The 24521-nt window shown below is 54.5% G+C and overlaps 6 protein-coding genes and 1 pseudogene across 7 annotated transcripts, besides 1 other annotated feature; 5 read left to right on the top strand and 2 right to left on the bottom strand.

Annotated features, from left to right (window-relative positions):
- Positions 1 to 5397: 5397 nt before the first annotated feature.
- Positions 5398 to 7963, top strand: NCS54_01051600 (Hypothetical protein; the record flags this gene model as incomplete). Its single annotated transcript, XM_053155820.1, has 3 exons — positions 5398 to 5551; positions 5647 to 7768; positions 7825 to 7963. The coding sequence occupies 3 exons, from the start codon at positions 5398 to 5400 to the stop codon at positions 7961 to 7963; spliced, it is 2415 nt and encodes an 804-aa protein (XP_053011795.1).
- Positions 7964 to 9467: 1504 nt separating this feature from the next.
- NCS54_01051500 (GH16 domain-containing protein) lies at positions 9468 to 12251 on the top strand (the record flags this gene model as incomplete). The annotated part of the gene is made up of 4 exons (XM_053155819.1): positions 9468 to 9908; positions 9960 to 10627; positions 10893 to 10983; positions 11076 to 12251. 4 exons carry the CDS (start codon positions 9468 to 9470, stop codon positions 12249 to 12251), a joined length of 2376 nt encoding a protein of 791 aa, XP_053011794.1.
- A 1364-nt stretch (positions 12252 to 13615) lies between these two features.
- On the top strand, positions 13616 to 15848 carry NCS54_01051400 (annotated as a pseudogene). The gene is made up of 2 exons: positions 13616 to 13803; positions 13868 to 15848.
- Positions 13616 to 15848: a sequence feature.
- Positions 15849 to 16099: 251 nt separating this feature from the next.
- On the bottom strand, positions 16100 to 17954 carry NCS54_01051300 (Peptidyl-prolyl cis-trans isomerase-like 2; the record flags this gene model as incomplete). The annotated part of the gene is made up of 3 exons (XM_053155818.1): positions 16100 to 16611; positions 16664 to 17867; positions 17928 to 17954. 3 exons carry the CDS (start codon positions 17952 to 17954, stop codon positions 16100 to 16102), a joined length of 1743 nt encoding a protein of 580 aa, XP_053011793.1.
- Positions 17955 to 18534: 580 nt separating this feature from the next.
- On the top strand, positions 18535 to 20455 carry NCS54_01051200 (Hypothetical protein; the record flags this gene model as incomplete). The annotated part of the gene is made up of 7 exons (XM_053155817.1): positions 18535 to 18606; positions 18658 to 18691; positions 18743 to 18909; positions 18967 to 19330; positions 19382 to 19456; positions 19506 to 19748; positions 19800 to 20455. The coding sequence occupies 7 exons, from the start codon at positions 18535 to 18537 to the stop codon at positions 20453 to 20455; spliced, it is 1611 nt and encodes a 536-aa protein (XP_053011792.1).
- A 341-nt stretch (positions 20456 to 20796) lies between these two features.
- Positions 20797 to 22472, bottom strand: NCS54_01051100 (Protein arginine methyltransferase NDUFAF7; the record flags this gene model as incomplete). The annotated part of the gene is made up of 4 exons (XM_053155816.1): positions 22281 to 22472; positions 21965 to 22234; positions 21707 to 21911; positions 20797 to 21656 (listed from the first exon to the last, which is right to left on the bottom strand). The coding sequence occupies exons 1-4, from the start codon at positions 22458 to 22460 to the stop codon at positions 20797 to 20799; spliced, it is 1515 nt and encodes a 504-aa protein (XP_053011791.1). The 5' UTR covers positions 22461 to 22472.
- A 274-nt stretch (positions 22473 to 22746) lies between these two features.
- Positions 22747 to 24168, top strand: NCS54_01051000 (Protein kinase domain-containing protein; the record flags this gene model as incomplete). The annotated part of the gene is made up of 1 exon (XM_053155815.1): positions 22747 to 24168. The coding sequence occupies one exon, from the start codon at positions 22747 to 22749 to the stop codon at positions 24166 to 24168; it is 1422 nt and encodes a 473-aa protein (XP_053011790.1).
- Positions 24169 to 24521: the final 353 nt, after the last annotated feature.

Below are 24521 nucleotides of genomic sequence, written 5' to 3'. Positions count from 1 at the left end.
ACGACAGGACGGGACAGAGGCATTCAGCACTCCACTCCATGAATTTCTCCACTGGAAAATTACCACCTCGCGCCCCGATGAAACCTTTCCTGTCCCTGGATGGACTCTTTTTGGTAACCGGTCGAGTTTCCAAATTTACTACGTACAAAAGTATGAGTAAGGGATCAGCAGCTTGGAGTTTGTGGTGACGCTTCATTGCGCTGGCGGTTGGATCATCCAGATATGACGGGCTCCCAAAAGCTGGAAAGCTAATCGTCGTCAGTCAGCCCAAAGCGTACATCAATCAATACTTCAAGACTCCGACTGCTCCAGGACCGACCAGGTGTCAGTGCTCGTCTCTTCTTGTTATCGAGATTAGTCTTGCTGTTTCTGAACCACGGTCCCGACGGCTTGAGGTCGCTTCGCTACCAGGATAACGGAAAATTAGAGGGGACAGCGGAGTTGCAACCAGAGGTGGTATCAGAGAGTTGCAAACTCCCTGAGCGAGGTATGGTATGCACCTCAAGGTCATTGCTTGCGCTCGGAACCTCAAACACACAGACCACGGGTGGCCATGATTAAGGAGGTGGGGGAGCGGTGCAGAGGACCGCCGATCGCTCGCCTTTCTTCTCTTCTTCTTGAGCTACTCAGGTCTTTATAATTCGCAGGGCGAATGACCTGCAGACTGCAAGTGATAATGCAACGACAAGTCCATTGTCCAGCCAGCAGCCTCAAGTGACGTGCTGTTGCTTGTCGTGCCCATCGTTCATCGCGATGATGTGCGATTCCCGCAGCCCCTCCACCACCACGTCCGCTTCCACGTCCATGCTCTCCTGATTCCTTGCTCAATCCGGACGGACCCTGCGATGAGTCAGCATCTCAATAGATCCATGACCGGGAATCTTCCGCGGACGGTGCAATTTACGCCGTAATGCCATGGCGACCAAGTCGCTAACGAGCACCTAACGGGAGGACGTTGCTGTCAGCCTTGTCTCTGCTAATCTCCTGATAGGCGCTCCGTGTCGAGACCGCTGGGCCCCTTGTCCTCCCAATCTCGCACTCATCTCCCCGTTTTCTGGACGGGCTGGTTGCCTGAGGTTGCGTAGTTTCGTAACTCGCTTCCCCCACTCTATCGGAGGGCCAACCAGCCTGACCTCCCAGTGTTGACACTGTGCCAGTCGTTTTCCCTTTCCTCCTCTCATTCCTGGTGTGGCTCCCCTGATCCATTGTGCGTCGAATTCGTCCAGGACGCGCAGTTTGATCAAGACTGTTGAGGCCACGGTACGATTACAACCCAGCTGCGCGCATAAGTTTTGGATTCCAGGGTTGCATCCCGTTGACCGCTTTACGCATGGCCAGAAGTCGGTATTACGAGAAGGCTGGAGAGAAAACAACAGCAACTCAAAAAAGACAGAAATCAAAAAGAGCAGGAGAAAAAGGACGCCAGAGAATGCACTCCACCATCCATCGTCTTGACACCACGTGGAGCACGCCCCAAACCATGGCTCCCTACTCCGGGAGAGTGCCGCGGACCCGCCCGCTATAGCATCAAGATGGACTAGCCCCGTTGGCGTGGATCATCTAAAAGTCAACCAGCGAGGCGAGCTCGTAACCTTGGTTCTACAAACGCAAGGGTCGGAGAGGAATTTGCCCTGGAGCGTCGCTTCAAACTCCTTCCAAACCTTCACACACTCATGATACCGTTGGAAGAAGCGCAGCATGCATCGTCCCGACCCGGCCCGCTCTCCTGGAGCTAATTCCGATTACCAGTTGCGGACAGATAAACATCTCGCCCGTTGATGCGCGTCTTTGTCGGCAACAGTGCAGGCATAATCATGTGGTTTTCATGCTCCCCCACAAGCTCGGCCCTCGGGTGTTATCTCACTGCAGATGGATAGAAGCCCCTCATTGCCCTCCCTCCTCGAGACGACGACATCCCCCTCCATTTCTCGCCGGGTGGATTTCGCTGTTGGATCCTTTCGGGCGCCAGTGCCGTCCGACCGTTGCGGGGTACGGCAGCATCAGAAGGACAAATAGGTTGCAGATCCGAGGGGGCCGGACGCCTTGGAGGGGCTCCAGTAGCGCATCTCCCAGGTTTCCATTCTTCCACAGCGAGATGAGCCCTTCTAGCTCGCAATCCGTCGCCCTGGAGCTGACGACTGAGATGGACGTTCGGTTGTGCTCCTCGACCAGCGTTACCAACGCTGCCATTCCTCTGGCTCTCTTGCGCTGTGGCTTGCCCCCTGGCGTTGTGGATACGAGAATGGATCACTCAAGACGCAGCCCTCAGCAAACACGGCAGAAACGGAGCTCATCTCTCACCGTATCTCAGCTTGTCGGTCAGAAGTGAGGCCGAACGGAGGAGTGCCGTTGTCCTGGAATGGACCCGTCAATGATCGCTTCTGCTCCTGTCGATCCCGCAGGCTAGATTTATCGTTCATGCCATGGCAGCTTCAATGACGGAGTCATACATATGTATTTTCTCGTTGTGGGACCCGTTTGCACCTCTCCAGTGCTTGCCACACTGCCCAGACTCTGGTCGCTTTTGCAATCTTTGATTCATCCCTTGCTCCCCTCGGGAGATATCATTTCCATCGAGAACCCCTATCTTGTGGGAAACGGAACGACCGATAATGGGCGATTGGTGTCTCCCTGGATTGCAAAGAATGTTCACCCAAGGGGGGAAATGATCCGTACTTGGCCTCCTCTGGCCCGTGGGACATGGCTCATCCGTGTCTGTTTTCGTTGCTTTGGTTGGATGAAGCGATGTTCCAGAACCGTATGCATGGGTGCCACGGACTGATAAATCGAACCTTGGTGGCTACGGCACATGAAAAAGCTGAAAAGTCCAAGTGTTCCATCCACAGTGATATATCCATAGGCTGGTGATATAAAAAGGTCGATGAAATTACCCCCGATTCTGGAGATTAAAGTGGCCCAAGGTCGGTCTAAGCGGCGAGCCGTGTAAATGTGGAACTTGACACTATGCGCGCTCCATCAGTAGACACAAGTGATACGCCGCAAGCCGCGAACGCGTACAGTGCATATTGTGCCGGCAGACAGGGGGACCCAACGCGAGGCCGGCCGGACAGTCTCACCAGTCTCCCCGTGTAGCCCGTCCCCACCAGGATAGACGTGCTTGACCGGGGAGATTCGCATCAAGTGGGCCGCGGGATGCAAGGCGCGCTGACGACTGGTCATGATCCAAGGCCTTGCGCCGGTGCTCTGGGAACGGGATCTCTTGACAGGCGGCCGTGTCATGACGCTACACCTGAATTGCGCTGGTGGTGGTGGAGGAGGGAGAGAGCAGTGCTGCTGGGAGGTCGAAGCCGCACAGCAGGGTAGGGTGCGAGGTTGCAAGGCCAGAGCAAGAACAGAAGCTCCCCTCACCAGACAGGCCCGGTGATGTATTGCTGGAGCTTTCTGGAGCTTCCCCGCCTGATCGCAACAAGCCTGACCTCGAAGATTTGACGATTTTCCGATCACGTTCCCAAGATCTGGCTGCTTCTGGATTCTGGGCCGATGCGCGGCGGCAAGATACCGGTTCTCGTCTCGCCTCTTGCTGTGTCATCGTGGTGGCCAGTGATTATGTGCGGTGTCTCGTGCCTCGTTCCTTGCCCTCTGGTCCTCCACGCTCCTTGGTTTGGCTCCCACCCCTGCCTCATCGGTGACTGCTCGCTGGTTGTTTCGTGGCCTCGCGCACCCCCTGGTCTCCTGGTTGCCCTTGCCATGAGCCCCGGCTTCTCTCGTCCCCGTGGACTCTCTGGACCGTGGATTTGTGGGCCGTGGGCCTCGGACCGCCAGCCTTTAAGGCGGACTCGACGGATCACGGTGGAGAGCCGTTCCCTGTCCGCCCGGCCAGGTGTCTCGACACCGACATTGACTCCGACTTTTGCTGGCCGTCACCGACTCAAAGACTCGCAGAGAGTCGGCCTTTTGCCTTTGACCGACGATTTTGCGAATGGGACGGCGCCTGCAACTTTGCGTTAGGGCCTGCAAGAACAAGCAAAACCGCTTCCCCGTCCGGACCCTCATCGGCGGGCATGGTCTCCATCGTGTCCACTGAAGGAGGAAAGAAATCGCAAAGAAAGCAAAAAAGGCGGAGTCAGGGCTTGTACCGGGTGCAGGAACTCTCAAGCAGGAGCAGAGTGCTGACTGCAAGTATCTGCTGCCTCTCTCGATGCCCAAGAGTACCTCTGAAGGGGAGGGAGCATGTACTTGTGTCTCGTACCTCGAATTGTCGTACCTCGCGTGCCGGCCGTCGTGTCTCGGCCAACGGCCAGTGCTGCTTTAATTGACGGGGCCTGTTGGCTGCTCTCAGGCCAGGTTCTCCTGACAGAATTTTCATCCTCGTCACTCGTCCGCCTTGCCCACAAGCTGAGACGCTGCTCGCTACGTCCGTAAAGGGATTAGAGGCTGAGGGCTTGAGAGGGACCGGCAATGGTGCCCCTCGTCACCCCTCCACTGAAATGGCCCCGCTGCTGTGTCAGTGGATCCATCTGGTCGCAGCCCAGCGCAGCGCACTCGTTTGCTGCGTTCCGCCCCAGAGGGCAAAGGGCCCGGTCTTACAGGGGGGTAGGGAGGGGCCAGCCGGCCTGGCACTGCTGATTGCGCGCTGAAGGGCGCTGCTGCATAGCGCTGCATTTGTGCTGTGCTCACTAGCCCAGGTCAACGCGGGCGGCATGCCATCCATCTGGACGAGCATCCATGGATGGTGTCTGGCGGGGTGCTCGGTGTTGCTTTGTGCTGTCCAGTCCAGTTGTGCGCTCGCTGTGCTGGCACGAGTGCCCAGCCTCAGCAAGTGACTCTCTCAGCCACCCCTCCTCTCTCCCTCCCTGGGTCGCTCCTTCCTCCCTCGCGGTTTCCTCTTCTTGGTTTTCCAAGTTCCCCTCCTCCCCTCCCCACCCAGAAAATAAGTGCCCCCCAACTCCCGGGTCACTCTCCCCTCCGGATTTCTCCCCCCCTCTCTTTCCCGTCCGCCCCTCTAAGTATTCTGCGCCTTCTCCTCGCTTTTCTTCCCTCCTTCTTACATCCCCCATCACCACCTCACCTCTCAACAATCATCCCGCACCAATCCGCCCGTCTCATCCGACCGGTGTACAGCTTCGACAAGGCCATCCAGAGCCCTCAGATATATACCATCCACACAATCCCGCCTTTCCATGATCAACATACAATCATATCCAATGACCATCATTACGCTCGAGCCCACCGCAGTCACCCTTTAAACCCCACGGGAGCGCCGCGCAAGCGAGGAGCTAGCAGTCGAGAGCGAGAGCGAGAGCAACAACCTACGAACCAGACGATATTCAACCATCGTGCTGTCGGGCCCAGCCTAATTGCCCGATTTCCGAGCGCAACTTTGCCGTCGTCCTCTGTCGCCATCCACCCACGGAAACGCGACTTGACTTCGTCGAGATGCCCGGTGCAAGCGTAGCAGTCCTCCCGCCCCCCGCGGCCTCGACAGCGTCCTCGCGAAAGGCCTCGCTGGCACCCGAGCGCAAATACAAGTGCCAGTTCTGCAACCGGGCCTTTAGCAGGAGCGAGCATCGCAGTCGCCATGAACGATCACGTATGTGCCACCCCCTCTCGCCCCTCGTACCAGCCATCACCCCACGTCCCCTCCTTCACACTATCTCGCTCATCCATCCGCTAACCATACTGTAGATACCAAGGAGCGTCCTTTTAAGTGCATGAAGTGCCGGAGTACCTTTGTTCGTCGCGACCTTCTTCTGAGACACGACCGTACTGTCCACGCCAAGGATGGCGGCATTCCCCTTCACAGCGATGGCAAACGCCGAGCCGGCCCCAAGACTCGAGCTATCGGCACACCAGCAAAGTCATCCATCGCCATCGACAGTTCGACGCTAGAGCAGATGGAATCCGGCACCGACAGCATCTTTGATGTAGAGGCCGCCGCCATGCTCGTGGCAGACCTACACCACAAGGCCACTGCCGCGATGCGCGAAGATCATTCCTACGAGGATAGCCCGTCCATGGCATACTCCCCACACAGCTCCTCAGTCATGGAGTCCACAGTGACATACCCATCTGGCGCCATCGCATTGCCCCAAGTTCAGTGGGACGGCTTCATGTCCCAATCAGTGACCGAGCCCAAGGCGCACTCTATCACTTCGAGCACTTCTGGATCCTTCGAATCTCAGCAATCTTTCGCCAGCGGAACCACCTTGCAACCTAACTCCAACCAGCTTCCTCCCATCGGCGGACAGAACTGCAACGGCCTTGTGCCAGCACTTCAGTCAATGATCAACTCATTACCAAACTCTGCCGCTGGCCCTCCTTCTCCCTGGGTCTCAGAGTCATCAAAGTCCGGTTACAAGGCACCCGAAGTGATGGGGGATGACGAACGGAACGCAATTTTGGATCACATTCGCAGCGCTGACAGCGAGCACGCCATTCCCGAGGGTTTCCGTCTTCCTGGCCTGGGCTCTTTGAACCGATATCTGTCGACTTATTTCGGTCTCTTCCATCACCACCTGCCATTCCTACATCCCGCTTCTTTCCACCCTACCAAGGTCTCTCCACCATTGTTATTGGCAGTCCTCAGCATCGGCGCCCTCTACGCCTTTGACCAAGAGCAGGCTTACATGCTACACATCGGCTCCAAGGTTCTTGTTAACCAGTTCCTTCAGAGTAAGGAGAACTTCAGCTCTCGCAAGTGCCCCCTGTGGACCATGCAGAGCAATCTCTTGAATATGGTGTTCGCCAGCTGGAGTGGTGACCCCAAGGGTCTTGAATGGACGTGCTCAATTAAGAGTCTCCTTGCCAACATGGTCGCTGGCAACAGGTATGAGCTCAAACTTCGCCAGGAAGCTCGCGGTACAGCCAAGCCAACGCGCGCTGAGTGGGTTGAGGACGAGGGTTGCCGTCGTACATACTACGCCGTCTACATCTTCTTTGGTCTGCTAACCCTGACCTACAACCACACTCCAGCTATCAGCTTCAGCGAGTTCGAGGACCTTCAACTTCCCTCTACTGAGACGCTGTGGAACTTGCAAGTTTCAGACGAGGCGACATGGCAAGAACACCTCAAGGCGTCGACTACTGTGACCTTTATGGAGGCACACGACAACCTCTTCCAGGGCGAGACTCTCCGATACAGCACGTTCGGAACACGCGTCATGATCAATGCTCTCTTCCTCGAGGTTTGGTACCATAAGCGCAGCCCCGAGGCCCTTCAAGACGTGGTTACCGAGTACAAGCTGCGACTGGCATTGGAGACTTGGGAAAAGTCTGTCGACAAGTGCGAACCCGAGGCCTTTCCGGTTCCCATCAGCGCCCCCCACAAGGGCCATCCCTTGATCTTCAACGCTAGAGCCATGTACCGCAACGCCCGCGCCCGTCTCGAAGTTGACCTGAAGGCGGTGCAAGAAGCACTGCGTTACCATGACCCCTATGAGGTTGCCGCAGCAATGACACACGCTCGGGATCGCGTGAAGCGTTCGAGTGAGATGATCAAGGCCATCGAGGAGTGCTACAACTGCCTCGAAACAGTCGTCTCCCAAGGAGTTCGATGGATCGCGCGTGTATCGCCGACCAACTGGAGTGTGGAGCACGCGCTCTGCGGGATGGATCTGATGATCATCCTGTCGTTGTGGCTGTATCGCCTGGAACATGACGAGGAGCCCGCGACCCAGGAGGAACTGGCCATGTACAACAAGATTCGTCAGCTCTTGATCAAGGAGATTGATGAGAACTACATGTCTCAACTGAGTGCAGTTGTGGCACGACTTTGGGGCTCCATACTTGACGAAGTTGTTGTTTGGGGGTAAGTCCGTTCGTTGTCAATATTTGTGACTGTCCAAGTGCTAACGTCTTTTGCAGTATTACACGACTCATGGGCGAGTCTTTGAAATTGCATTCTCAGGCCCTCGTTGGCTATGTCGACGACCCTGAAGCTTCCTCGAATGTCAGCACCCCGTCTATGACCTCCCAGGGGGCGGACGAGGACAGCGTGTACTAAAACTAATCGGCGATGACTGAAACGACATTTCCTTTGTACGCCCATGGCTGGGTTGGGCTTTTCCTTGTCTCCTACGCATATACCTCTCTGTTATTCTTTTGGTCTGGTCTGGTCTGGTCCGGTTTGGTTTTCATCGTTCTCTCCGACTTCCTCGTTTCCGGCGCGAAGGGCTCAGGAGGGGGTTGGACTCGTCATCTCTCCTTGCACATCTATTTCCTACGGTTATTTCATTATCTCCTTGGCGATACCCGAGACAGGGCGGGTAATCGCAATGTCCAAAATCTATTGCAGGTCTGTTGGTGGGCACATTTGGTGCCCTTTCTTCGTCTCTCTTTTTCCTCAGCATGATTTCAAAGGGTCAAACGGCATTAATCGGGCGGGGGTCAAGGACGGGGATCGGGAAACGGTTTTGACATTGGGCTTGCGCCCCGGACAGAGGGAACTGGATCATTTGCGCAGTGACAGCGCATGCTAATGAACTGCGATGGCAGGATGATTGGCTGGTCCAAGAATGGCTGGTGTCGCCTTCTACTTCCTCTGTTCTATATGCTAAGGCACCTTTATTGTTTTTAATGTCTGCTGGTCTTTCTTTTTCGGCTCGCGACCTGAAGGCTTGGCTTGGTTCTGCTCTGGTCTTGTTTTGATCTGGCTACGATATTCATTCTTCTCTTCTCTTCTTCACTGTTAACCTTTAACCTTTTCATCTTTTTTCCTTTTCCTTTTCCTTTTCTTGCCTTGTCTTTCAGATACCTTGTTCGATATACAGATTGCTTTTGTTTTGCGACCATGTGCAGCGAGAGCGGCATGGACTGGGACACAGCTGAGTATCCGTGGACAGGGACCGGTCGCCCAGCACCGCACCGTCGAGAGGAGGCTGGCCCATTCGCTCGTGTAGGCATAGATGATTAGTGTTTGCTTGAATAATCAGCACCTGTCAAACATGACCCGCTTCGATATTTGTCTTGTGATGTATGAATGCTATGTTCAATGAGGACGAGGCGTGCCAAAGGGAGGTTGTAGCCGTGCGGGCAGTAACAGACAACCTGAAGATGGCATAATACAGGCACTGGCCGATCTTAGTGCCTCGTGAAGCTCCAGCAGTGCTGGAGAGAACAGAGCTCCTCTATGTAACGCAGCTTGCTAGACCTCCGCCCTCCAACAATAGCTAATGTAACTAAGGTAGGGTGCTCTTGCCTGCCTTTTCTCAAGGCCCTAATTTACATGCCCTTCCCAATCTTGAAGGCTCTGGTGTAGGCAGGTACTACCGAGGCCTAGAAGTAAGTTAGTAGAGTCGCCTTAAGTCGCTCAACCTCACAGGAAGTTGCCCTCCTAGGCAGGGATTCATGTCTTGCTCCTCTCTTCAAGTCCATGACTGGAACACTCTTTGCCTTCAACTTCTAGCTCTGAGAGGGATTCAATTTTGACAGAAGGCCAGCGCCAGCCTCTGCCTTCGGATTGACTAGACCTGCTTGATCTTTGTTTATCATTCCTGTGCCCACTCACCATGTGGTATCCAGCGATCCTTCTTGTTGCAGCGAGTCAACTCGTTTCTGGCATCTGCGAGTGTGGATATTCAATTGTAGATCTTGACAACCAGCAACCCATCTTCTTCACAGACTACCTGGAGACCGACTTCACTCGCCTCCCTACCATCTCACAGAACAACGATTGGGTACGGCAACAGTTTACTGTCTCTGCTGAGGATGGCCGAGGCGATTACGGCAAGGCTTTCAAGCCCGAGAATATTCGAACTCGCATAACAGAAATGAAAGGTCGACAGGACGAAGAAGCTGGCCTCCACCTCCTTGTGGGTAGTGTCATCGATGACCATGGCGCCATCTCGGGGAGTGAACTGGACACCGAGAGACAGGACCTTCACTGGGGCTCATTCCGGGCCGGTATGAAGTTGACACCGACCAACGGAACATGTGCTGCGTTCTTCTGGGTAGATTTGACCCGATCCTAGGGATGGGCATTTGCAGCTGACGGGAACTAGTATTTCAACGACACCCAGGAGATTGACACCGAGTTCCTTTCAAGGGAGTTTGACCATGACAAGGGCATCTATCCCGTCAACCTAGTAGTGCATTCGACGCAGTCGTTACAGGCTGGGTATGATGCTAGTAAAACTGGAACTTACAAGAGAGTCAACTTGGATTTCGACCCAACGGATGCCTTTCACGAGTACCGATTTGACTACACACCAGACCGGGTTCTGTTCTACGCCGACAGCAAACTTCTCGCTCGAATGGAGGGGGGAAATATGCCATCGGCTGGTGGTCATCTCATTCTTCAGCATTGGAGCAATGGCAATCAATGGTGGTCAGGGGGACCGCCAACCGAGGACGCAACAGTCACCGTCAGTTATGTCAAGGCCTACTTTAACTCATCAGAACCCGAACACCAGGAGGGTTCGAGACAAAAATGTTCGGGATTAAAAACAAAAGGCTCGACAGTATGCGCAGTTCCTGATGTGACGGAGCGGAATGCTTCGTCTGGTGGGCGCTTCTTTATTGACGACGAGACCTCAGAAAAGAAGGATAGGCAAGATGAAAACAATGCTACGAGCCACGGAAGTCGAGGAGCTACAATTGAAAGAGATATTGTGCTGGCTTCTGTAAGCATCTGTACTCTTTTCTCTCTGAAAGCCGGTTGGCATCTGCTGTGAGAAAGCGGCAATGGTTGTTCAAGAATTGGGTTGAAGAGGATAGGTGGCTATGAAGCAAGTTGTAGAGGGTAGTTTGCAATTGAGAGAAACATGTCAAACCCAAACCCAAACCTCCGAGACAAGAGTATTGGCCGAGCCTGCTTATGTTCAACGCCACACATTTAGCTTGTCTTGGAATTGAGGTGCTGAGGCTGGCTGAGCTATATGGATCTAATGTAAGGGAAAACTTGGAACCAGTGACATCTGACGTAGTTGAAACAGGCCGCAGGAGCTGAACGGCTCGGTGTCCAACAAAACTGGGCCTAGACCAGGGCAGACAGCTGGACAGGGCCGGGAAAGGAGGGGTTTCCAGGTCCATGGATGGAATGGGTATAAAGGTGGTGAGGGGACGATTCGTTGGCAGCGAGCTCATCACATTCCCAGATACTTGCCACCAGCTCATAGAAGTTGGATAGCAGTTCGCCTACCATGCCCTCTCCGGAATTTTTAGACATTGTTCTTGAGAACCAAACCGACTCACCGGAACTCTTTGCACATATCACGGGCCGAAATGACAAAGGCGTCGCTGTGCTCCTCGCCGACGGTCAGACGTTGCACCAGCCGGCGTCACCCTCCGAGATCCTGCAGCCCGTCGGAGCGGACCATGGGATCCCGATCGGCGGGCCCGGGTCGCGGCGCAAGATCCGGATCCCGCGCATGTATGGGGCCCGGATCTGGTTCTGCAAAGGCAAACCGCTTACATTCCTGCTCAACCCGGGGCCGGCTATAGTGGAGCCGTCGGTGATGAACCCGACCGATCCCAACTTTGATGCCGACTGGGGTTTCTGCGAGTTTACCTTCAATGATTTCCAGTTGTTCGTCAATGTGTCATATGTAGATTTTGTGAGCCTCCCGATCGCGCTGAAGCTCGAGAACGAGGCCGGAAAGGTCACACAAATCCCAGGCATGCCTAAGAAGGGCCTTGAAGATGTGTGCGCCGGCCTGCAGCGTCAGGCCACAAAGGACGGCGCGGGCTGGGAGAAGCTCATCGTCAAGTCAAAGGCTGGGAAGAACATACGAGCCTTGAGCCCCAACGCAGGGAAGGAGCTTCACCCGGGTCTGCTGGAGGGCTACTTTGCTCCCTCGGTGGACGCAGCATGGGCCCGGTACGAAAAGGAAGATCTGGTGATCAACACACAGTTCGACTGGGGAGACGTCAAGGGTCGTGTGCGTGACGGCAAGCTGGTGTTTAGCAATGTGGGCAAGGACAAGTTGACCTTTTCCTTCTCCAAGCCGTCAACGCGGGACATTCTGTCGTGCAGCACGGGGCCGTTTGCCGCCGGGGAGGGAGTGTCGGCGGCGCAGCTCAACGTCGGGGCCCGGCTCGCGGCGGCACTCAACCGGGGGACGCTGGCCCGCAACGGCCGGCAGCCGGAGGGAGAGCGGGTGGAGGCTTACTACGCAGACGAGAGTGTAAGGTCAAACCACTACTCTCGAGTTTGTCATGAGGTGACCATTGAGGGGAGGGGATATGCGTTTCCTTATGACGATGTTGGTGCGACCGATGGAGTTGATCAGTCTGGATTCTTGAATGACGAGAGGCCCAAGGTGTTGACAATCACTGTTGGAGGACCAAAGTGAAGGGGATAGAGAGAGGAAATAGTGGAAGACAGAGAGAATGGAGGTGAAGACAAGCAGAGAGATAGGAAATGGGTGTTGTTGGATAACGTTATAGACCCAGATACAGCCACAATGATTTACATGATGTTTGAAACGTGCACCGCCCATTACTAGCAACGTTTCGACTAGGCTTATATCCGTATTCCGTATTTCCCGTAGCCTCGGGTCTGAAGCCATTTCTGTTGGGCTGTTTCGGCACATGGCAACCGTTGAGCTGCATTAAACTAGGCAGCTCCAAAGACGGGGGAGACGCCTTCCCATCCTTCCACGCAATGAAGCACCGCCCCTTCCTCTTCCTTCAAGTTTCTCCTCCTCCATCACAACCAACAAACAGAGAGGCTGCGTAGATCACGGCCCTTGAGTCAAACTTGGGGTTATGGGCCCATCTCGCCCAAAGACTGCTGGGGTGCCTTCGGTATATGGCGATTCCTCCGCGTCCTGACAGCTATCCATTGGAGAAGGCCAGGCCAGGCAGGACCCGTCAGTCCCGCAGCAAGGGTTCCGCTCCTCCTCCTCGGAGCTGGCTCAGATGGCAGTGTGTGTATCCCACCATCCTTCTCAATCTAACTAACTGACTAATGTATCTCCAACGTAGCGTAGGGCTGCGTCCTTCGGCTGTTTTGTTTCTCGTCGGCCGACCAGGGCGGGTACAACGGGTGCTGCGGAACCTACCGTTGATTCAGCTCATGGACCTTTTTCAACGGCGCTAGGTTTCTGCTTCCTATCGAGGTGGACCCCTGCTGTTGATCAAGGACCGTGGATTGGGCTGCTGTTAGCTTCCTGATGCATGGCCATGAGCGAAGTCGTCCGCACAGCCATGCTTGCGCCTTGCTGCACAACCAACAAAGTTGCACCACATCCATGGCACATCTGATCGTCTTGGGACAGACAGGTGGCCCTGGGGATTTTTGTTTTGTCCTTACAGGGCTGGTTCTCCGTGCAAGTACGTATTTAATCTTATTCATCACTTCCCATCTTTACAACCGTCGACTCATGAACGCCAACTCTCGCCATTCGTTTTCTTCACTCTCGTTGAGGTCTTTTGGCGATTGACAAATTAAGTTCGATTATGTTCTATAACGTTATCTTATAGAACTACGTGGTCTACACCACCTTCTAGAACTTCCTTTCCCGCATCCACGACGCCGAACACCCTGGCTGATAGCCTGCTTTTCTCATCATTTTCCCCAACTAGGAACTCGTTGGTTCTCACTGTTACCGCTTTCAGGCTTGCAGACCTGAGCCAAGAAAAATCTACAGCAGGTAGAGAGGTCTAGACAACCAACCACCACCAATCAACGTCCATCATGCTACAGACTTGACAGAGTCTCTTCCCTCTGTCTTTTTCTATCCCCCGAGACTTGGCCTCGCAAATACTAGCCAGTCTTACTTTCTCACCCATCCGATCCGATCTCAGCTGCCCCGCGAGGCGACGCCTCGTTTGTCTGTCGCCATGGTTTACTGCGGGAAGCCCTCAGGGGGCTGTTCAAACTGCCGCCTCCGCAAGATCCGCGTGAGTTAGCCCACCACCGCTGCCCAGTTGATTCCCTACCTCTAGAGTTACATTTCTCTCACAGCCTGCTGGCCCACGTCCGTGCTAACATTACAATTCTCTTTATCAAGTGTGACCAGAAAGAACCCTCCTGTGGGCAATGTGAGAAGCGAAATCAGGCCTGCCCGGGCTACCGCAACCTCGTCGATCTCATGTTCCGAGATGAGAGCTCTCATGTTATCAACAAGGCCGCCAAGACACGTTCTCGACCCGTTGCTGGGAAAAAGACACAGCCCACCGCCCAAAGTCAAACGTCGACATCTCCGATACCCCTGTCCTCCACAGGGCCCATGTCTTCCTCCACCAAATCCTTGTCCAAGGCATCCCCAGTTTTCGTGTCCGAATCAGGTTCCCTGTCCGGCCCTGCGTCCGCTCCCGCTTCCAAGGCTCCGGCAAAGCGATCCCGGAAATCTACCGCTCGGTGTCGGGCTCCGGTCCTCTCAGCCCTGACAAACAATCCTAGTCCATCAGCCTCCGAGTCTTCAACTGAGAGTCTGGATGATGGCAATGACCTTTCTTCGGATCAAGCCCTCTTGGGTGACGCTTTGTCCTGTGAGCTTCAAGAACAGGGAACTGCCTTCTTCTTTTCTCGCTACGTGACGGCGGATTATGGATGGTCTCAGAATTATGCCTTCATGTACGACGTATGGAAGCCCCCAGACTCGAACCAAGCTCAAGTCGATCCAGTGACTGTCAGCATGACAGCTGTTGGTCTCGTAGGGCTATCTCAAGTTACTGGTTGTTCCGAGACAAGGACCCGAGCTCAGCAGAGCTATGCCATTGCCCTCAAGCTAACTCACGACGCCCTTCGCGACCCGGTTGAGGCGGTAAAAGACACTACTATGCTGGCTGTCTTGATCCTCGGCACCTATGAGTTCATCTCTGGATATAACCCGCACACGATGCGAGCATGGCAGGATCATGTAAGTGGTGCTGCAGCCCTGGCACGCATGAGAGGCCCTGGGCAGTTTCAAACCAAAGCAGGTGTTCGCATGTTCCTCATGCTCTGCCATACTGTCCTCATCAGTTGCATTCAGAGTGGTCTTCCAATGCCGCAGACTTTGATAGACCTCCGGCGAGAGATCCCCCCTGCATATCAGTCCGGCGGTCCGGCGTGGCTGGTCGCAGAACCCATCTACAGGGCACTGCAGGTTCGGTACGACATCAAGATGGGCAAGCTCGTAACTCTAGACGAGATCGTGGACACGGTGTCTAGCGCCGATGAGGGGCTCGCTTCCATTTTCTCCGATTTACCGGAATCATGGAAGTACCATCATGTCCAGCTGACGCAACCGGATGTTCGGGTCCTCGGAGAGACATGCCATGTCTATCAGGGACTTATTGAATCTACCACATGGAACGTTGCCCGGGGTATACGGATACTTCTGGCCGAAACGATGATCGAGCAGCTCTGCTTAGCTATTGGAGAAGATGATTTATACGCGCTCTCAGATTGCCATCGCAAGTCGCTTGCCAAATCGATCACACTGCTAGACATGCTTGGAAAGGCGATTGTAGCCAGCGTTCCTCAACATCTCGGTGTTGTTAGCATTCGGGATGTGCAGAATCTTGGGGGAGAAGGGTATGCGGTGGCAGTTCCTGCGAAGAAGCAGATCTGCCGGGCTCTACTTGCCCCCCTTACACATGAAGCGCAAGCCAGGTCCAAATCAGAGCCGACGACCGGCGCCTCGGGGTGTCTACCGCTATTCGATCCGACGCGGTCCAAAGCTCAGAGCGATAATGCAGAGCGTTTCATGAGCCTCGCAGGGGCCAACCACACTATTGTCTGGCCCCTGTACGTCGTTGGCATGTCGTCGGCCTGCACCCCTGAGACGAGACAGTACGCCATCGATAGACTGCAAGTCATCCACAAAGAGACCGCCCTTGAACAGGCACGAGTCGTCGCAGGACTGTTGCAGGAGAAGGTTGCGCCACCTACGCTCAGCACGGCGCTGTTAGATGAGCTTCCAGCTGTCGGAATCGGAGCCCTACCTGCCATGGTTTGACTTGCCATCCATCGCACAGCCCATCAGCTCGGCACACATATAATTAAGGGCCCTTCCTATTATGTTCTATAGTTTCGCATTGCTGTCACACGAACATATACGACTAGACGTTGGGTATTCACACTAGACGCCGTCGCTCTGTCCCTTTAGCAACAATCTCTGAAAGATGAGAAGACTTTGGACAGACATACTCGAGTTTTTAAAGACAATATAATGCAAATCCTTGAAAGAATGGGTGTCGATATCCTTGTTTACCAGTTGTCAAAGTTTCCGAAGCCTCTCCCCTTGATCTTTTTGCGTGCAGGCTCCTCCCATGTATCAACATCGTCCAGGTCTGCCTCGTTTGCTGTTGATGTGTTTTGCTGTACCGCGGCCTGGAGATACTTTCCAACGCTTTCTTTGGCACCGGCAGACTCAATGGTTCCATCGTTCCGTATCCGCTTGCCGGTCCAGGTCGTCTTGTCATCGTCAGTGCCACCCCTTAGGCGGATCTCCTCCTGTTCCTTGGTCTGGCGCTCCTGCTCCTTCTTTTGCGTTTGAAACTCGGCGAATGGATCGTGAAAGACGACAATGTCCTTGATGACGATCTTGTTGAGTGGTCGGTTAGAACCGTCGGTAGGAACGTCCTCCATCTTGGAGAGGACATCGAGATTGGCGACGACGCGGCCAAAGACGGTGTGTTTGCGGTCTAGATGAGGTGTCGGCTTGTATGTAATGAAGAATTGGCTCGAGTTTGTATTTTTGCCCTTGTTGGCCATTGAGACTAGAGACTCCGTTAGCTTCATGCAAGAGACAAGCTAATGGGAATAACTCACTTGTTCCTCGAGCGTTGTGAGTATGGGGACCCTCAAACTCGTCGTCAAAGTACTTGTTCCAGATACTTTGCCCTCCTCGACCTGTCCCTGAAGGATCGCCGCCCTGAATCATAAAGTTGGGGATGTTTCGATGAAAAGCCACGCCCTTGTAAAAGCCCGTCTGCGACAACCTTATAAAGTTCCATACAGCCTTGGGCGCAAACTCTGGATACAGCTCGATGGTGAGGTCGCCCAAGTTTGTTTCTATTCTGGCATAGCCTGTCGTCTTGACGCGCTTCGGCTTGAGCATGTACTCTTCATCCGTGAGGAGAGCCCTCTCGCCACTCGTCTCAGGCGTTAGCCCTGTGCTCGTGAAACTGGCCGCAGCCTTTCCTGTAGTGTAAGCAGCCGAGTTGGCTGCCAGTTTCTTGTCCTTGATCATATTCTGCCTGGCCACGGTGGTGGTACCGGCAGTGGGCTTGGACAAAGCTGTTGAGCTGCGGTTAACGTCGCCACCTTGCTCTCGGGCCTTGCGCGCCTTGTCCACCGCCGCCTTTGCGCGCAAGACCTTGTCGCCCATGCTTCCCAGTGCGTTGGAGTTGATGTTTCCGGCCTTTCGCTCTTCCTCTTGGTCCTTGGTCAGTTGCGCCTCGTGGCCATCCTTCAGATACTTGAACTGATCCAAGTTGCGACTGGCCGCGTTCTGAGGGTCTTGGAGGGTAATGATGTCGGCGCGTGTAAACTCCTCGTCGCTCACAAGGTCAACCCACATCTTGGCCTTGATATTCATGCGCTCGACCGTATCCCAAGCAAAGACGTTGGCGGAAGTGCCATGGCGGATCGCGACGATGTGTGTGTTGTCGGTAAAGACCTTATATGTGACGGGGTCGATCAGGTCGCCCTTTCCATCGCTGAGACCAGCTCCGAGCGAGTCTGACTCCGAGTTTCGAGCAAAGTTGAGACGGATCAGGTCCTTCTTCTGTAGGGGCTCGCCGTTGACGGGGTTCTGGTTAGGGTGCTTGTCAAGCCAGGCACCGATGACCTCAACATCGAAGATGGTGCCGTCGGGTGTGCATACGGGGTTCTTGAAGGGCTGAAGACTGGCGGCGCAAAAGTTGAAGGGGAGGCGACGGAAGGAGGCGTTGCTGTGTTGGTTGCGAGAGGAAGCTCCAGCGCCGACGCTGGCGGAGAAGGCGTCAGAAGAAGACCATTCTGAATGGGTGATCTGGAGTGCAATTGGAGTTAGCGAATGTAACTATCGCAATGAGATGATGAAAGCGCTCACATAAAGCTTGTCTGTTCCTTTACCCATCGTTGCGTTAATCCAAAACTACCAAGTCAAGAGGATGATCTGCCGTTGATGAAGCTATAAAGATGAATTTCGCATCGCGAATGATGCGCCATGCTAACCATGGTACCTGGGGCTTATCGTTATCGGGACGACTGGCGCCATCGGCCAGCCAATGATAAGGCAGGAGCCCACGGTTTCTCCTGCCGCCGCTGCTGACCTGGCATCACGGGCGGCCAATTACGTATACGTGGATACCAGGGTATCTTGCTCCCTTCAAACCGCGAGGCTCCCTCTTTCTCTAATACCTGCGTCTTCTACATACGAGTCGAGAATCGACACCTTTTTACTTTCGATATATTCATCGAATTCTTTTGTCTTTAGGACCTCCCCCGTCGCGCAGAAGGATCCCTTTTGGCCGGCTCGACATGCTCCATAAATTGTAGAAGCTGCGACGCCACCACTTAAACATCCGTCTCGAAGCTCCCTAGCTCTCCCTCTCTGTCCTGTCCTCGCCTCGACCATCATCCAACATCACACTCTCCTATCTCCCCACTACTTGTCCCGAAGCTTCCGCCGCAACAACGACGACGATATATCGAACATGAGGTTCCTCACGGGACTGCTCGTGCTGGGCATGTCCCTTTGGACTGCCCAAGCCTACGAGGTTGGACTGGTACGGTGCTGTCGATCGGATCCTCGGGCGCAAGTTGCTAATGGTCATTAGAGCGAGAAAGATGGTTACCAGGAGTTCTGCACCGGTAAGCTATATAAATCAAATTCATCGCGCAATTCGATCTAACATAGACCAGGCATGTATAGCCGAAGCTCATGGGGCGGACCCGTCGATCCCTTCATCCTCACCAAGTTCCTCAACACCAGCCAGTCTAACGACAAAGATCCGATTGCCAGCTTGGTGATATTCGAGTGGAAGGACAGGGGCCTCGTTGGAGTACAGGATCCCGATAACCCCGCCAACGTGAGCATTCGCGCAAATACCCCCCAGTCTCGGCTCCCATCTGACGTATCCATTTAGCGATTTGGAGTCTGCAGGGACGATCTGATCAAGCAAAACTTCTGTAACGAGACCGACAAGGGCAAGTTTATCCTCGCCCCCGACGCCGACAAGAGGTCATCGACCTTGATCCTCACCAAGGCTGTCCACCTCAACAAGGCCACCCCGATCAACTATGCCATCAAGAAGACCGGTTACTACTGTGTCTTGACGGGCAAGTACAACACCGAGAGATACGATGCCGTCGTCGAGTACCGCAACGCATATGGCGAGCTTCAGGCCACTCAAATTCCCAAGTTGCCCTTCTATGGTGGAATGACCATCCTTTATGCTCTGATCGCCGTCTTCTGGGGTTTCTTGTATTATCAGCACCGTCATGACATCTGTAAGCGCGTCTTTTGACCATTGCGCTGACCCTTACGCTGACATATCCTAGTGGCTGTGCAAAACTACATTACGGCTATCTTGATCTTTTTGGTCCTCGAGATGCTCATGACTTGGGGTTTCTATGGTCTGTACCCTGATCCAGGGGTTGACTCGCTTGTGCTGACCCGACTTAGACTACCAAAATCGCAATGGCGCCAACATTGGGTCCAAGGTTCTACTTACTGTTGTTGGAGTTCTCAATGCGGCCCGAAACTCGTTTTCCTTCTTCCTGCTGCTCATCGTCTGTATGGGCTATGGCGTGGTGAAGCCCACACTTGGTAGAACCATGATTTGGGTCCGATGGCTTGCCGCTGCACACTTCTTGTTTGGACTGGTATACTCCATCACCAACCTCTCCATCACTCCTGAGACCGCAGGTAAGAACTTATCCTTGGCCTTTCCTGGACCATTTTGCTGACATACTCCAGGCCCCTTTATCCTCCTGATTGTGCTCCCCCTGGCTGGCACACTCACTGCCTTCTATGTGTGGACGCTCAACTCTCTCAACTTCACTCTTAAGGACCTTCGTGAGCGAAAGCAGCACGCCAAAGAGGCCATGTACAGGAAGCTTTGGTGGGCCATCCTCATCAGCGTCCTGGTCATCTTTGGATTCTTCTTCTTCAACAGCTTCACCTTTGCCTCCTCCAGCGATCCTGACTTTGTCCCCTTCCACTGGAAGACGCGATGGTTCGTCCTTGATGGCTGGTTGAACATTGTATACTTGGCCGACGTTGCCTGGATCGCTTACCTCTGGAGACCTACTGCCAACAACCGCCGCTTCGCCATGAGTGACGAGATCGCCCAGGACGATGACGGCAACTTTGAGATTGGCGACATTGGTGTCCCCGGAGAAGATTCAGACGATGAGGAGGCTCAGTTGGGCAAGCCCCAGAACAACTCTCAGGCTTCCAACGGCCTGTCGTTCTCTGGCTCGTCACAAAGTGCCAGCCAACAACGAAACACTCGCACAGCTCCTCGCGAGTCACTAGAAAACGAGACCATCTTTGCTATTGGCGAGGACGGAGACAAGTTTTCTGATGATGGAAGTGACGACGAGGACGCGAAGCTTGTAAAAGGCAAATAAAAGAAGCCGTAGGGGCAAGGGACAAGATTGCGCATGACTGACAGCTGGCGCATCTTTGTATACAAGTAGGTACCTATGTGATGGGCAACAATTCTGGGACTGGTGAATGAATCGGAAGTTTTTGTGCTTTTTGCTCTCTCTCTTTTCTCCATCGTTATCTTGTATGGGCTGGGTTGCGTGACGTGTTACATAGTGAAAGGATAGAACCTGAATTTTACACGACTCCCTGAGTACCTATACAATCCATACCGATTTTGGTGGGTTTACACGATAGTACATGTGTCATCTTTCTGCCTCTTGAGACACCGTTTATGGCCGATATCTTGGCTGATCCGTCATGTCTAAGCATTGACATCGCCTCCAAATCCAACAGGTCGTCTTCGTCCATCGTTCTCTGGTAGAATAGCCAGAGCCTTGTAGAGCTTGCCCATACCATCAGGCCCCTTGTCAACAAGTCTCTTCCACGCTCCATCAATCTTGCCAGCAGTCTCCTTGTCGACGCCAGGGGCCTTGGTCAACATCTCGGCACGCTCACGAATGCCCATCAGCTCAAGGAAATCTCCCTGGTTGATGGGACCGTGGACCTCAACGCCCTCGCTCGCCAAGGTGGCTACCTCGGCAATGGCAGTAAAGTCGACGTCGGCGCTCAGGTCGACGAGACCGGGTGCGGAAAAGGGGCTCACGCGACGGTGCTGGCGGATGCCACGGAGAGAGTTGATGGGGATGGTATCAGAGGTGCCGTAGTCGAGGATGAGGGCGGCGCCGCTCGGCTTGGGCTTGGGATGCTGAGGAGAGCCGCCGATGCGAGCGGCAAAGTCGGTGGCGTAGATGGAGGCATCTGGGCACACCTCGATGACCGAGTCCGGGACGTTCTTGAGCTTGCGGTACCGGGGCGAAGACTCGGGGAGGAAGCGTGAGTGCCGCGTGGTTCCCGAGGAGAGGATGAGCTGGAACTCGGGGGGAGGCTCATGCTGCTCCGACTTGGGCGTGCCGAGGTCGGCGTGGGTTGCGCCGGGAGGAGTTGGCGATACCATCATCTCGCACCACTCCATGGTGGGCTTGGTGTCGTGTGACGGCTGCTGTGGTTGAGGAGAGGCGGAGGGCTTGCTTTGTGGTGGAGGGGCTGGAGCTGACTGGAAGCTGTGGATGGGGAGGGCGTCAAAGAACTCGTGGGCGATGATGAAGGGCGTCTTGTCAGGTTCTACATTGATGTGTCAGTGGAGTTGTTTGCAAAATAGTAGAAATATTCACCGATGGGAATGGACTTGATGGTGTCAGTCCAGACAATCTGCTTCCCGTTATACTTGCTCGGGCTATGGAAGCCAGCCTTGGACTCTGATGATGAAGCATCCGGACCGCAGAGAAGCTGCTTCTGAGCGTCTCTCAACTCGCGACTCGCCTCGACCATATAGATGGCGTCAATGCTGTTAGACATTGCAGGAAACCTCTGGATCGTCTGGACACATATCAGTAGCTCTTCTTGAGAACATGACACAAGCAACCACTCACCCGAAGCATGTCGTCCATAAGAGTACCTCGGCCGGGCCCAACCTCGATGAGCTGCACGCCTTGCTTGGGTCGACCTTGGCTGATCCATTCAGCGAGAAACCAGATACCAATGAGCTCCCCAAAGATCTGAGATATCTCTGGTGATGTCACAAAATCGCCCTTTGCTCCAAACTGATCCCGTCCTTCGCCAATGGCTCCGGTGTAGTAGCCTCCAAGATCGCCCGTCAAGCACATGCGCATGTAGCTCGCCAGAGGAACAGGGCCGGTTGTCTACGATGTCAGCCTGGTTTATATAATTGAGATCCGACATTCTTACAGAGATGGCCTCAAAGAGCTGCTTGGCTAGAGGCGTAGACCACTTCCTCTCTCCCTCACCCTCGCTTTGACACCGTCGAATACTCGATGAGAAGCTTCTAGCAGCTCCAAAGCCAGGCCGCTGCACCCAACGACTTCCGCCGAGCCTCGTAAGCGGTCGAGCGCTGAGTGGTCTCATCATCTTCGGGGCCTGTCAATTGTGCAGAGTTTTGGTGAGGGTCTCATTGAGAAGGCGCCGGCAAGCACATGTCAAGCGCCAATGACGATGCTTTTCTTGGAGTTGAACAGCCGCTGCTGATAAGATAAGACAAATTCCCCGAGCTCGCAGGGAAAGCTTGAGCAGCCCCAACTCTTTACACGCAACAACACACGAATCGATCGCCTCATTCAGCTTCGAATCTTGGAATAATTAAAGACAGCCTCTTTTACGTTGCCCCATCGATCACTCACGCGCTCCACAACCCGTCATGTCAAGCAAGTCGCGGTGGGCAGACACCGAAGAAGACGCCCGTCTCGACGCCAAACTCAAGGAGGAGAAGCGACGCAAAAAGGCAGAAAAGGCCCGCAAGCTTGAGGCAGAGAAGCAAGCGCAGGCCGCAGCAGCCAGAACCTCGCTCGACGTCGACGATGACCGGCCCTCAAAGCGACGGAGGATCACGCCCGAGCCCGGTGCTGGCGCCAACGAGAAACAACCCCCCGCGAAACTGCTGCGATTTCCTACCGGTGGCTGGTCCAAGTGCCGGAGCGTCGAGAACTACGAGAAGCTGAACGATATCGAGGAGGGAACCTATGGGTGGGTTGCGCGGGCGACAGACAAGGCTACCGGCAAGGTTGTCGCGCTGAAGCGGTTGAAGCTAGATCCAGCAGATCGGAATGGCCTGCCGGTTACGGGATTGCGTGAGATCCAAATTTTGAAGGATTGCCAGCATCGCAATATTATGTCCATGGTGGAGGTTGTCGTGGGAGACGATGTATCACGACCAGACAAGTACGCGCCCTCTCCAACCGTCGAGACATCACAACTAACAAACCCACCTCGCAGTTCCCTCTTCCTCGTCCTCGAGTTTGTCGAGCATGACCTCAAGAGCATCCTCGAAGACATGCCCGAGCCCTTCCTCTCCTCCGAGGTCAAGCGCCTCCTCCTCCAGCTCACCTCGGGTATCGCCTACCTCCATGACAACTGGATCCTCCACCGCGATCTCAAGACGTCCAACCTCCTCCTCAACAACCGGGGCCAGCTCAGGATCGCCGACTTTGGCATGGCCCGCTACGTCGGCGACCCCCCACCCAAGCTCACCCAGCTCGTCGTCACTCTCTGGTACCGCGCCCCGGAGCTCCTCCTCGGCGCAAAATCCTACGGCGCCGCCGTCGACATGTGGAGTGTCGGGTGCATCTTTGGCGAGCTTCTCACCCGTGAGCCCCTTCTCCAAGGCAAAAACGAAGTCGACCAGGTCTCGCGCATCTTTGAACTCTGCGGCGTTCCCACAGATGAATCCTGGCCAGGCTTCCGTCGTCTGCCAAACGCCCGAACCCTCCGCCTCCCCAAAACGGCTGCCGCATCCGGCTCCGTCGTTCGCGCCCGCTTCCCGGGCCTCACCTCGGCCGGCGCCGGTCTACTGGCCGACCTTTTATCACTGGACCCGGACCGCAGGCCGACGGCGCGTGAGATGCTCCAGCACGAATACTTCCGTCAAGACCCGAAGCCCAAGCCCGAGAGCATGTTCCCCACGTTTCCAAGCAAGGCCGGTCAGGAGCGGCGTCGGCGACAGGAGCCACATGCGCCTGTGCGCGGCCAGGCCGCGTCTCTGGGCGATGTCGACTTTACTGGCATCTTTCAGGGGCGGGATCGGGAAGAGAGGGGAGCTGGATTCCAGCTACGGATGGTGTAAGATGCAAACTCCATATCAAGTCATGATGAAAGTGACAAGGTTGGTTGGGAGTTGCCAAACATTTAACGACACATTGTTCCATGCCGACATAAACAACCATATACCCACAAGTAGACTAACGTTAACATGCACCCCATGAACCATCTTCAATTGAAGCCCAAGCCTCATACAGTAGTTCCATGTCAGATCACAGCACAATGATGGGGCAATGACGACGACTTAATACCTATGCCAAATTGTAAAATATTTCCTTGAAAACAAACTGTTTCGTTCGGTAATCCTAAAGACCGACGAGATTAAGATGTATATAGAATCATTACATGATTTACTCTGTGGCGATCAGATCATGAAGC

This window comes from Fusarium falciforme, chromosome 8 (genome assembly GCF_026873545.1).
Source record: "Fusarium falciforme chromosome 8, complete sequence".
Classification (NCBI taxonomy): Eukaryota; Fungi; Ascomycota; class Sordariomycetes; order Hypocreales; family Nectriaceae; genus Fusarium; species Fusarium falciforme.
Note: the sequence above shows the minus strand (reverse complement) of the source record. Positions and strands in the feature narration are given on the sequence as shown.